Raw genomic sequence first — 13,594 nt, 5'->3', positions numbered from 1 at the left:
CCCGCCCCCGGGCCTGCCTGTCAGGGGGTAAGGGCGGGACTGCCGACCTGACGTCGGATGTGAGGGCTGGAGCATCCTGCATGTTTCCTCCCCCCTCACTGATCACTGTGGGGACCCCAGATTCCCGCACTTTCCTGGCGCCGCCCACGGCTCCACTCCTCCCCTGATATCTCCGGCAGCCATTTTTGGGCATTCTGCCGGTGGAGGATTCTCAGGAACAGCTCTGCAGCTCCAGGGGACCTAAAGCTGGGAATCTGGAGGCACACACTCCGCTTGTTAGCGGTCGGTAAGCCACACCGGTCACCCGGTGCTGGTCCCCCCCCCCCCCAGGGTGCCGGAATAGATACGTATTTATATATATATATATATTTCTGTTCGGTTGGGCTGTATACCCTGTTTTTGCCCATATACCCTCAGTGATCATTCTCCTAGGAGACAACAGCATGTCGTCCACAAGGAGCAAAGCTGTTAAGGCACAGGGTTTTTTTGCGGCCTGTACCTCTTGTGGGGCTATGTTACCTGCGGGTTCCACCTACCCTCACTGTGAGCAATGCTCGACCCCTGTTTCACTTGCTCAGCCGGAGCCTCGGTCACTAGTGGACCCCTCGGCTCATGTAGACCCCCCCCCCTGCTCCCCCTGTCCAGGCGCCAGGGACAGAGTTCTCCTCTTTTGCTGAGAAACTCTGAGTCACTTTCACAATCCATGGCTCAGTCTATGGACAAATGGTCTGCTAAGCTGCTAGAAGCTTTGCAGTCCAGACCGGTCCTTACACAGGCCCCGGCCCCTGTTGGATCGTCACCTCCAGGCCCCTCTCGGTCTGAGCCGCAGCACGCTCCCAGGTTGGGCCCTAGGTCCCACACGGAGGACTCCTGCCAGGACCACAGTCCTAGACAGGCTAAGCGGGCTCGCTGGGAATCTTCCCCGACTTCTTCACGCTGCTCGGGTTCCCAGCTTGAGGACTCTCTGGAGGACGAGGCGGACGTCGCAGCTCAGGGTTCTGACCCTGACGTCGCCCTTAACCTTGATACACCTTAGGGGGAAGCATTAGTGAATGATCTTATCTCGTCCATCAACCAGGTGTTGGATCTCTCTCCCCCGCCTCCTACTGTGGAGGAGTCGGCGTCTCAGCAGGAGAAACACCAGTTTCGGTTCCCCAAACGTACACGTAGTGCGTTCTTCGATCACTCTAACTTCAGAGATGCTGTCCAGAAGCCCAGAGCGGTTCCGGACAAGCGCTTTACTAAGCGCCTCACTAACACGCGTTACCCCTTCCCCGCTGAAGTCGTTAAGGGGTGGGCTCAATGTCCCAAGGTGGATCCTCCAGTCTCTAGATTGGCGGCTAGATCTGTGGTATCGGTGGCAGATGGCTCATCGCTAAAGGATGCCACTGACAGGCAGAGCTCCTGGTGAAGTCCATCTATGAGGCCACGGGCGCGTCTTTTGCCCCGGCCTTTGCAGCCGTGTGGGCACTCCAAGCTATCTCGGCTTGTCTGACTGAGATTAATGCTGTCACACGTAATTCTGCTCCGCAAGTTGCGTCTTTGACTTCTCAAGCGTCAGCTTTTTCTTCCTACGCCATGAACGCAGGCCTAGACTCGGCTAGCCGTACAGCTGTGGCATCCGCTAACTCTGTGGCAGTCCGCAGGGCCATGTGGCTGCGCGAATGGAAGGCAGACTCTGCCTCCAAGAGGTTCTTAACCGGTTTGCCGTTTTCTGGCGAACGCTTGTTTGGCGAACGATTGGATGAAATTAAGGAATCCAAGGGAAAGGACTCCTCCTTACCCCAGTCCAGACCTAAGAGACCTCAAGAACGGAAAATACAATCGAGGTTTCGGTCCTTTCGTCCCTCCGCCAAGCCCCAATCCTCTTCGTCCAGCAGGCAGGAGAAAGGCCAGAGGAACTCCTATGCGTGGCGGTCCAAGTCACGCCCCCAAAAGGCCGCAGGAGGCACTGCCTCCAAGGCGGCCTCCTCATGACTCTCGGCATCCCCTAACCGCATCCTCTGTCGGTGGCAGGCTCTCCCGCTTTGGCGACGCCTGGTGGCCACATATTCAAGACCGATGGGTGAGAGACATTCTGTCTCGCGGTTACAGGATAGAGTTCTGCTCCCGTCCTGCGGCTCGTTTCTTCAGAACCTCTCCGCCCCCCGCTCAGGCCGACGCACTTTTTCAGGCGGTGGACGCTCTGAAGACAGAAGGAGTTGTGACACCCCCCCCCCCCCCCCGTTCCCCTTCAGGAACGTGGTCGCGGCTTTTACTCCAACTTGTTCGTGGTGCCAAAAAAAACCGGATCATTCCGTCCCGTTCTGGACCTCAAACTGCTCAACAGACACGTGAAAACCAGAAGGTTTCGGATGGAATCTCTCCGCTCGGTCATCGCCTCGATGTCACAAGGAGACTTCCTAGCATCGATCGACATCAAAGATGCTTATCTCTACGTGCCGATCGCACCCGAACATCAACGCTTCTTGCGTTTCGCCATCAGGGACGAACACCTTCAGTTCGTGGCATTGCCTTTCGGCCTGGTGACAGCCCCACGGGTTTTCACCAAAGTCATGGCATCCGTCGTGGCGGTCCTACACTCTCAGGGCCACTCGGTGATTCCCTACCTAGACGATCTCCTAGTCAGGGCCCCTTCTCGGGTGGCGTGTCAACACAGCCTTACAGTCGCTCTGACGACTCTCCAGCAGTTCGGGTGGATCATCAACTTCCCAAAATCCAAGTTGACACCGACCCAATCACTGACTTACCTCGGGATGGAGTTTCATACACAGTCAGCGGTAGTCAAGCTACCGCGAGACAAACAGCTTTCTCTGCAGGCAGGGGTGCAATCACTTCTTCGGAGTCAGTCACACCCCTTAAGGCGCCTCATGCACTTCCTGGGGAAGATGGTGGCAGCGATGGAGGCAGTGCCGTTCGCGCAATTCCATCTACGGCAGCTCCAATGGGACATTCTCCGCAAATGGGACAGGAGATCGGCTTCCCTCGACAGGAACGTCTCTTTCCCTTGCAACCAAGACGTCACTTCAGTGGTGGCTCCTTCCCAACTCTCTCTCGCAGGGAAAATCCTTCCTACCCCCGACCTGGGCTGTGGTCACCACGGACGCGAGCCTGTCAGGGTGGGGAGCGGTTTTTCTCCACCACAGGGCTCAGGGAACCTGGACTCCGATAGTCATCCCTTCAGATCAATGTTCTGGACATGAGGGCAGTGTATCTAGCCCTATTGGCTTTTCAGCGGTGGCTGGAGGGCAGGCAGATCCGTATCCAGTCGGACAACGCCACTGCCGTCGCATACATCAACCACCAAGGCGGCACTCGCAGTCGTCAAGCCTTCCAGGAAGTCCGGCGGATTCTGCAGTGGGTGGAAGCCACAGCCTCCACCATCTCCGCAGTTCACATCCCGGGCGTAGAAAACTGGGAAGCAGATTTTCTCAGTCGTCAGGGCATGGATGCGGGGGAATGGTCTCTGCACCCAGAAGTGTTTCGAGAGATCTGTCGCCGCTGGGGAACGCCGGACGTCGATCTCATGGCGTCACGGCACAACAACAAAGTCCCGGCATTCATGGCACGGTCTCAGGATCACAGAGCTCTGGCGGCGGACGCGTTAGTTCAGGACTGGTCGCAGTTCCGACTGCCTTATGTGTTTCCTCCTCTGGCGATGCTGCCCAGAGTGTTACGCAAGATCAGGTCCGACTGCCGTCGCGCCATTCTCGTCGCTCCAGACTAGCCGAGGCGGTCGTGGTACCCGGATCTGTGGCATCTCACGGTGGGTCAGCCGTGGGCGCTTCCAGACCGCCCAGACTTGCTGTCACAAGGGCCATTTTTCCATCTGAATTCTGTGGCCCACAACCTGACTGTGTGGCCATTGAGTCCTGGCTCCTAGCGTCTTCAGGGTTATCTCAGGATGTCATTGCCACCATGAGACAAGCCAGGAAGCCAACGTCCGCCAAGATCTATTACAGGTCTTGGCAAATCTTCTTATCCTGGTGCTCTGATAACGGTTCCTCTCCATGGCAGTTTGCCTTACCCACTTTTCTTTCATTCCTCCAATCCGGAATGGACAAGGGTTTGTCACTCTGCTCTCTCAAGGGCCAAGTATCGGCGCTCTCCGTATTTTTTCAAAAGCGTCTAGCCAGACTTCCGCAGGTCCGCACGTTCCTGCAGGGAGTTTGCCACATAGTCCCACCTTACAAGCGTCCGCTGGAACCCTGGGATCTTAACAGGGTGCTAACGGCTCTGCAGAAACCACCTTTCGAGCCGCTGCGGGATGTCTCTTTATCACGTCTTTCGCAAAAGGTGGCCTTTCTAGTGGCAATTACATCACTCCGGAGAGTGTCTGAGCTTGCAGCGCTGTCATGCAAAGCCCCCTTCCTGGTGTTTCACCAGGATAAGGTGGTTCTGCGTCTGGTTCCGGAATTTCTCCCTAAGGTGGTATCTACTTTTCACCTCAATCAGGATATCTCCTTACCTTCATTTTGCCCTAATCCAATGTGAAAAGGATTTGCACTGTTTGGATCTGGTGAGAGCACTCCGGCTCTACGTGTCTCGCACGGCGCCCCTGCGTCGTTCAGATGCGCTCTTTGTCTTTGTCGCTGGCCAGCGTAAGGGTTCGCAGGCTTCCAAGTCAACCTTGGCTCGGTGGATCAAGGAACCGATTCTTGAAGCCTACCATTCTTCTGGGCTTCCGCTTCCTTCAGGGCTGAAAGCCCATTCTACCAGAGCCGTGGGTGCGTCCTGGGCATTGCGGCACAGGGCTACGGCTCAGCAGGTGTGTCAGGCAGCGACGTGGTCTAGTCTGCACACTTTCACGAAGCACTATCAAGTGCATGCCTATGCTTCGGCAGACGCCAGTCTAGGTAGGCGAGTCCTTCAGGCGGCGGTTGCCCACCTGTAAGAGGAGGGCTGTTCGGCTCTTTTTATTGAGGTATTCTTTTACCCACCTAGGGACTGCTTTTGGACGTCCCAATTGTCTGGGTCTCCCAATGGAGCGACAAAGAAGGGAATTTTGTTTACTTACCGTAAATTCCTTTTCTTCTAGCTCCTATTGGGAGACCCAGCACCCGCCCCTGTTCCCTTCGGGCTGGTTGTTCTTTTGTGTACACATGTTGTTCATGTTGAATTGTTCTTTTGGTTCATGGTTCAGTTCTCCGAACATCCTTCGGATTGAATTTACCCTAGACCAATTCATAAGTCTTCTCCTTCCTGCTTTTGCACCAAAACTGAGGAGCCCGTGATGCACGGGAGGGTGTATAGGCAGAGGGGAGGGGTTACACTTTTTAAAGTGCAATACTTTGTGTGGCCTCCGGAGGCAGAAGCTATACACCCAATTGTCTGGGTCTCCCAATAGGAGCTAGAAGAAGAAAAATTTACGGTAAGTAAACAATTCCCTTCTTTGTTGTACAGATAGACTTGGCCACTTGTATACAGCATTCTAGAATGCTGTATACAAGGGCTCACTGGTAGTGGCTGCAGCTTATAAGCGACAAATCTGGAGACGGGTTTCCTTTTAATTGGTGAATGTAAAAAAACAAATCCGCATCTCTGATCTTTATTGTTGTATAATGTACATTTTCGTTAGGTTAGTTATCAAGAATATAAAATTGATATGTTCTGATATAAAACTGCTTACATTGTAATTTGATGTGGAACACTTCTGTAATGTGTAAACGTGGCCCATTGCTGGCAGCACACACGCCCCGATGCTGGCAGATACACATGCAGATTTTGTGGCAATTTCTGGTACATTTTAGCTAGTTAACATCTCACCAAGAAGAATGGAAAATGTGGAGGAAGGACTGGCATGTCACCTTCCTGCTGGATCTACAACGGATATTCATATTTGCTTTAAAGACAATGTCATTTACATGAAGCTGTTGTAGATTTGCCTTAAGGAAAACTTGGACATAAGTAAGCTGAATATTGTCATCCACTATTTGCTCAATGTACACAGTGGCTTCTGTAGTAATGATGGAGGCACTTCATTACAGCTAATCACAATAGGGCTTTGCAAATCTGAGCTGCTAAATGTGTGGTCCGTGTAAGTGATGTTAGTAACCTGCAATCTGTGTTCAAGGTTTTTTAACTTTAACTGTCTGCATATTCCAGACATCTGAACTTAGTTGTACATGACTATTTGTCGCTCCATTGGGAGACCCAGACAATTGGGTGTATAGCTTCTGCCTCCGGAGGCCACACAAAGTATTGCACTTTAAAAAGTGTAAGGCCCCTCCCCTCTGCCTATACACCCCCCGTGCATCACGGGCTCCTCAGTTTTTATGCTTTGTGCGAAGGAGGCTGACATCCACGCATAGCTCCACATCTTAGTCAGCAGCAGCTGCTGACTATGTCGGATGGAAGAAAAGAGGGCCCATAACAGGGCCCCCAGCATGCTCCCTTCTCACCCCACTCTGGTCGGCGGTGCTGTTAAGGTTGAGGTACCCATTGCGGGTACATAGGAAGGAGCCACATGCTGTTTTCCTTCTCCATCCCTTAAGGGCTCTGGGTGAAGTGGGATCCTAATCGGTCTCCAGGCACGGGGACCGTGCTCCCTCCGCAGCCCCTGGGGAATCTGCTGGACAGGAGCCGGGTATCGTCAGGGACAAGGCCCTGCTACTGTGAGGTACTCTGTGTCCCCGTGGGGACCGCGCATGGAGCGCTTGTGCCATACATCACTGCAGCACTGCTGGGTGTGTTAGTGCGCCGGGGACTACCGCGCCGGCCGCGCTTATTTGCCGGCCGCGCTTATAACTTTAGTCCCCAGCTTTTGCGGCCTAGTATCGCATATTCCCGCCCCCAGGCCTGCCAGTCAGGGGAAGGGCGGGACGCTGCACAGGACGTCAGCGCTGAGGGCTGGAGCATACTTTGTATCCTCCTCCCCCCTCACTCAGCACAGTGGGGCACTAGATTCCCGCACTTTCTAGGGCACGCCCACGGCCCCCTCCTCTCCACAGAACGCCGGCAGCCATTCCTGTCAGCACTTCTGACGCTGGAGAGGAGAGACAACACGGCTCTGGGAGGCCCAGGCAGGGATCTGGTGATCACACAACCGCTTTGAGCGGTCGGTAAGCAGCACCTGAGGTGCTGGCCCCACTGAGTGCTGAAGTGTATATATGTATGTATGTGTATATATATATGTGTGTGTGTGTTTATATGCTATACATTTACACTGTACGGTCGCACTGTTGATTTTTGGCTATATACCCTCCTGGATTGTACTCAGAGGAGACAACAGCATGTCGTCCGCAAAAAGCAAGGGTGCCAAAGCACAGGCTTACTTTGCAACCTGTACCTCATGTGCGGCTATACTACCGGCAGGTTCCACCGACCCTCATTGTGTGCAATGCTCGGCCCCTGTGGCACTTACTCAGCCGGAGCCTCTGCTACTGGTGGCCCAAGTGGAACCACCTGCTACCACTGTCCAGGTGACAGGGACGGAGTTTGCAGTATTTGCTGACAAACTTTCTGAGAGTATGGATAAATGGTCTAAGATACTAGAAGCCTTGCAGTCCAGGCCGGTAACACAGGCCCCGGGCACTGTTGAATCATTGCCCCCAGGCCCCCCTCACTTGGAGCAGCAAAGGGCTCCTGGGGTGACCCATAGGTCCCAGGGTGAGGTCTCTGACATGGACCGCAGTCCCAGGCCGCCTAAGCGGGCTCGCTGGGAAATTCCCTCTACTTCATCACACTGTTCAGGGTCTCAGCAGGAGGACTCTCTGGAAGATGAAGCGGAGGTAGCAGATCAGGATTCTGATCCTGAGGCCGCTCTCAACCTAGATACACCTGAAGGTGACGCCATAGTGAATGACCTTATAGCGACCATCAATCAGGTGTTGGATATTTCTCCCCCAGCTCCTACAATTGAGGAGTCAGCTTCTCAGCAGGAGAAATTCCGTTTCAGGTTTCCCAAGCGTACAATGAGTACGTTTCTGGATCACTCTGACTTCAGAGAGGCAGTCCAGAAACACAGAGCTTGTCCAGATAAGCGTTTTTCCAAGCGCCTTAAGGATACACGTTATCCCTTCCCCCCCCTGACGTTGTCAAAGGCTGGGCTCAGTGTCCTAAGGTGGATCCTCCAGTCTCCAGACTGGCGGCCAGATCCATAGTTGCAGTGGAAGATGGGGCCTCACTCAAAGATGCCACTGACAGACAGATGGAGCTATGGTTGAAATCCATCTATGAAGCTATCGGCGCGTCCTTTGCTCCAGCATTCGCAGCCGTATGTGCACTCCAAGCTATCTCAGCTTGTCATGCGCAGATTAATACAGTCACACGTACATCTGCTCCGCAAGTGGTGTCCTTAACCTCTCAGGCGTCGGCGTTTGCGTCCTACGCCATTAATGCTGTCCTGGACTCTGCGAGCCGTACGGCGGTAGCATCCGCCAATTCGGTGGTAGTCCGCAGGGCCATGTGGCTACGGGAATGGAAGGCAGACTCTGCTTCCAAAAAGTTCTTAATCGGTTTGCCATTTTCTGGCGACCGCCTGTTTGAGCAATTGGATGAAATCATTAAACAATCCAAGGGAAAGGACTCATCCTTACCCCAGTCCAAACCAAACAGACCTCAACCACGGAAGGTACAATCGAGGTTTCGGTCCTTTCGGCCCGCGGGCAGGTCTCAATTCTCCTCGTCCAAAAGGCCTCAGAAGGATCAGAGGAACTCCGATTCATGGCGGTCTAAGTCACGTCCTAAAAAGACCGCCGGAGGAACCGCTCTCAAAGCGGCCTCCTCATGACTTTCGGCCTCCTCACACCGCATCCTCGGTCGGTGGCAGGCTTTCCCGCTTTTGCGACGCCTGGCTGCCACAGGTAAAAGACCGATGGGTGAGAGACATTCTATCTCACGGTTACAGGATAGAGTTCAGTTCTCGTCCTCCGACTCGATTCTTCAGAACATCTCCGCCCCCCGAGAGAGCCGATGCTCTTCTTCAGGCGGTGTGTACTCTGAAGGCGGAAGGAGTGGTGATCCCTGTTCCTCTTCAGCAACAGGGTCAAGGTTTTTACTCCAACTTGTTCGTGGTGCCAAAAAAGGACGGATCCTTCCGTCCTGTTCTGGACCTAAAACTGCTCAACAAACACGTAAAAACCAGGCGGTTCCGGATGGAATCGCTCCGCTCCGTCATCGCCTCAATGTCCCAAGGAGATTTCCTGGCATCAATCGACATCAAAGATGCTTATCTCCGTGTACCGATTGCACCAGAGCATCAGCGCTTCCTGCGTTTCGCCATAGGGGACGAACACCTTCAGTTCGTGGCACTGCCTTTCGGCCTGGCGACAGCCCCACGGGTCTTCACCAAGGTCATGGCAACAGTGGTAGCAGTCCTACACTCTCAGGGACACTCGGTGATCCCTTACTTAGACGATCTTCTTGTCAAGGCCCCCTCTCAAGTGGCATGCCAAAACAGCCTGAACATTGCTCTGGAGACTCTCCAGAGATTCGGGTGGATCATCAATTTCCCAAAGTCAAATCTGACACCGGCCCAATCACTGACATATCTTGGCATGGAGTTTCATACTCTCTCAGCGATAGTGAAGCTTCCGCTGGACAAACAGCGTTCACTACAGACAGGGGTGCAATCTCTCCTTCAAGGCCAGTCACACCCCCTGAGGCGCCTCATGCACTTCCTAGGGAAGATGGTAGCAGCAATGGAGGCAGTTCCTTTTGCGCAGTTTCACCTGCGTCCACTTCAATGGGACATTCTCCGCAAATGGGACAGGAAGTAGACGTCCCTCGACAGGAACGTCTCCCTTTCGCGGGCAGCCAAGGCTTCCCTTCAGTGGTGGCTTCTCCCCACTTCTCTGTCGAAGGGGAAATCCTTCCTGCCCCCATCCTGGGCTGTGGTCACGACGGACGCGAGCCTGTCAGGGTGGGGAGCGGTCTTTCTCCACCACAGGGCTCAGGGTACCTGGACTCAGCCAGAGTCCTCCCTTCAGATCAATGTTCTGGAGATAAGGGCAGTGTATCTTGCCCTAAAGGCGTTCCAGCCGTGGCTGGAAGGCAAGCAGATCCGAATTCAGTCGGACAACTCCACAGCGGTGGCATACATCAACCACCAAGGCGGAACACGCAGTCGGCAAGCCTTCCAAGAAGTCCGGCGGATTCTGCTGTGGGTGGAAGCCACAGCCTCCACCATATCCGCAGTTCACATCCCGGGCGTAGAAAACTGGGAAGCAGACTTTCTCAGTCGCCAGGGCATGGACGCAGGGGAATGGTCCCTTCACCCGGACGTGTTTCAGGAGATCTGTTGCCGCTGGGGGATGCCGGACGTCGACCTAATGGCGTCCCGGCACAACAACAAGGTCCCGACATTCATGGCACGTTCTCAAGATCACAGAGCTCTGGCGGCAGACGCCTTAGTTCAGGATTGGTCGCAGTTTCAACTCCCTTATGTATTTCCTCCTCTGGCACTGCTGCCCAGAGTGTTACGCAAGATCAGGTCCGACTGCCGCCGCGCCATCCTCGTCGCTCCAGACTGGCCGAGGAGGTCGTGGTACCCGGATCTGTGGCATCTCACGGTGGGCCAACCGTGGGCACTACCAGACCGACCAGACTTGCTGTCTCAAGGGCCGTTTTTCCATCTGAATTCTGCGGCCCTCAACCTGACTGTGTGGCCATTGAGTCCTGGATCCTAGCGTCTTCAGGGTTATCTCAAGAGGTCATTGCCACTATGAGGCAGGCTAGGAAACTAACGTCCGCCAAGATCTACCACAGGACGTGGAGGATATTCCTATCTTGGTGCTCTGATCAGAGTTTTTCTCCCTGGCCATTTGCCTTGCCCACTTTTCTTTCCTTCCTTCAATCCGGATTGGAAAAAGGGTTGTCGCTCGGCTCCCTTAAGGGACAAGTCTCGGCGCTCTGTGTTTTTTCAGAAGCGCCTAGCCAGACTTCCACAGGTACGCACGTTCCTGCAGGGGGTTTGTCACATAGTCCCTCCTTACAGGCGGCCGTTAGAACCCTGGGATCTGAACAGGGTGCTGATGGCTCTTCAGAAACCACCTTTCGAGCCAATGAAGGATATTTCTCACGCCTTTCGCAGAAAGTGGTCTTCCTAGTAGCAGTCACATCACTTCGGAGAGTGTCTGAGCTAGCGGCGCTGTCATGCAAAGCCCCTTTCCTGGTGTTTCACCAGGATAAGGTGGTTCTGCGTCCGGTTCCGGAATTTCTCCCTAAGGTCGTATCCCCCTTTCATCTCAATCAGGATATCTCCTTACCCTCTTTTTGTCCTCATCCAGTTCACCAATGTGAAAGGGATTTGCACTTGTTAGATCTGGTGAGAGCACTCACTCTACATTTCTCGTACGGCGCCCCTGCTCCGCTCGGATGCACTCTTTGTCCTTGTCGCTGGCCAGCGTAAAGGGTCACAAGCTTCCAAATCAACCCTGGCTCGGTGGATCAAGGAACCAATTCTCGAAGCTTACCGATCTTCTGGGCTTCCGGTTCCCTCAGGGCTGAAGGCCCATTCTACCAGGGCCGTGGGTGCGTCCTGGGCTTTGCGGCACCAGGCTACGGCTCAGCAGGTGTGTCAGGCGGCTACCTGGTCGAGCCTGCACACTTTCACGAAACACTATCAGGTGCATACCTATGCTTCGGCAGATGCCAGCCTAGGTAGGCGAGTCATTCAGGCGGCGGTTGCCCACCTGTAGGAAGGGGCCGTTTTACGGCTCTATTACGAGGTATTTACCCACCCAGGGACTGCTTTTGGACGTCCCAATTGTCTGGGTCTCCCAATGGAGTGACAAAGAAGGGAATTTTGTTTACTTACCGTAAATTCCTTTTCTTCTAGCTCCAATTGGGAGACCCAGCACCTGCCCCTGTTCCCTTCGGGTTGTTCTTTGTGTACACATGTTGTTCATGTTGAATGGTTTCAGTTCTCCGAAATTCCTTCGGATTGAATTTACTTTAAACCAATTTATAACTTTTCCTCCTTCTTGCTTTTGCACCAAAACTGAGGAGCCCGTGATGCACGGGGGGTGTATAGGCAGAAGGGGAGGGGTTACACTTTAAAGTGTAATACTTTGTGTGGCCTCCGGAGGCAGAAGCTATACACCCAATTGTCTGGGTCTCCCAATTGGAGCTAGAAAAAAGAATTTACGGTAAGTAAACAAAATTCCCTTCTTCTAGTGGTATTATTCTGGCTTGGGTGGACTGCTTTACCTATAATGCTCCAACTTATTTTCTGTTTTGTTGCAGAGATGCACCAGCTGTGAGGACAATGCTATCGCTAATAGCTACTGCGCAGAGTGCACAGAGTGGCTGTGTGAAAACTGTGTTGAGGCTCATCAGCGTGTTAAATACACAAAAGATCACAGTATCCGAGTCACAAGTGAGTCTCTATCCAGGAAACGTTTTTTGGGGTTATTTATTTTTTTTTTTTACCAATACTCTCCTCCTAGAGCTGAATTTCTATCATTCAGAAATATGGCGGCTATTGCAAAATAGTTGTTAAAAAGACGAAAAAAACAAACAATATAACAAGCTTGGAGATGCTGATTTGAGTTTGGAGTGTCACACTTGCTTAGTTTTTGAATGTTTAGATATGCATACCTACCCGCTTAAAAAGAGAAAATAAATGTTTAAACCACTGGACTCGCAGTACTGGTTGGCACTCATTTAATTGCTTGTTTAGGCAAACAGACCACATTTTAAGGCATGTTCACATTGTGGTTTTTGCAGCGTTATCTTTTCTGTACCAAAAGCGAGTGTTGGCAGTAAATATAAGTTTTTACTAGCAATTTTAACCCATTCTTTAAACTGGTGAAAAGTTCTGCAAGAATTGATATATTGCCTCTTGGCAAAATGCAGCAGGGATTAAAACATGCTCAGGGGAACAAAACCCCAGCATGGGAATGAGATTTCAGAAATCTCATTAGTTTTGCTTGGTACTGAAAATATTGCATATTTTAAGTACCAAATATGCTGTCTAAGGTTATGGTCAAAAACGCAACGTGTGAATATACCCTTATATACACAGCACTTTGTAATGGATCATTCAATGCATATTGGCAGCCATTGTTCCTGCCAGCACAGGTCCTGATTACAGAATTTTCTGCTGCCGAGACTATTATCTTTCAAGTAAGCCAAGAAATCATTTCACCCATTAAATGTGAATTTTGCTTGAGTGATCGGCATCAGGTTTAAACTGCATGATTATCAGGGAAGCGAGCGTTCCTAAGCACTAAATAACTGAACCTTTAATTTTTGTTTAGCTGGCTCAAAGAAGGAATCTGAACACATCGTCTACTGCCCAATCCATAACCAAGAGCCCCTTATGCTCTTCTGTGATACCTGTGACACATTGACCTGCCGTGACTGCCAACTGCAGGGACACAAGGATCATCAGTATGTTAGAAATTCGTCACTTGACCCATTGGCTTCTGAATCTTAGTTCTATGTAACTGTACTCCTTTTTTGTGATTATTCTCCAGGTATCAGTTTTTGGAGGATGCTGTCAAAAACCAACGAAAAATCTTGTCTGCTCTAGTGAAGAGACTTGGAGAAAAACATGTTCTTCTGCAAAAGTCCACCAAGGATGTTCACTCTTCGTAAGTAGCATAGTGTGTGTGTGTGTGTGTGTGTGTGTGTGTGTGTGTGTGTGTGT

At 52.3% G+C, this 13,594-nt stretch overlaps 1 protein-coding gene across 1 annotated transcript in view; it reads left to right on the top strand.

Moving 5' to 3' along the window:
• TRIM28 (tripartite motif containing 28) overlaps nucleotides 1–13,594 on the top strand; it is a 75,674-nt gene that overhangs the window by 23,101 nt on the left and 38,979 nt on the right. The window contains exons 3-5 of the mRNA XM_075328696.1: nucleotides 12,187–12,319; nucleotides 13,203–13,335; nucleotides 13,422–13,538. Coding sequence (XP_075184811.1) covers nucleotides 12,187–12,319; nucleotides 13,203–13,335; nucleotides 13,422–13,538 — 383 coding nt within the window. The remainder of the gene's footprint in view (nucleotides 1–12,186; nucleotides 12,320–13,202; nucleotides 13,336–13,421; nucleotides 13,539–13,594) is intronic.

This window comes from Anomaloglossus baeobatrachus, chromosome 11, assembly GCF_048569485.1.
Source record: "Anomaloglossus baeobatrachus isolate aAnoBae1 chromosome 11, aAnoBae1.hap1, whole genome shotgun sequence".
In the NCBI taxonomy this organism is placed as follows: domain Eukaryota; kingdom Metazoa; phylum Chordata; class Amphibia; order Anura; family Aromobatidae; genus Anomaloglossus; species Anomaloglossus baeobatrachus.
Note: the sequence above shows the minus strand (reverse complement) of the source record. Positions and strands in the feature narration are given on the sequence as shown.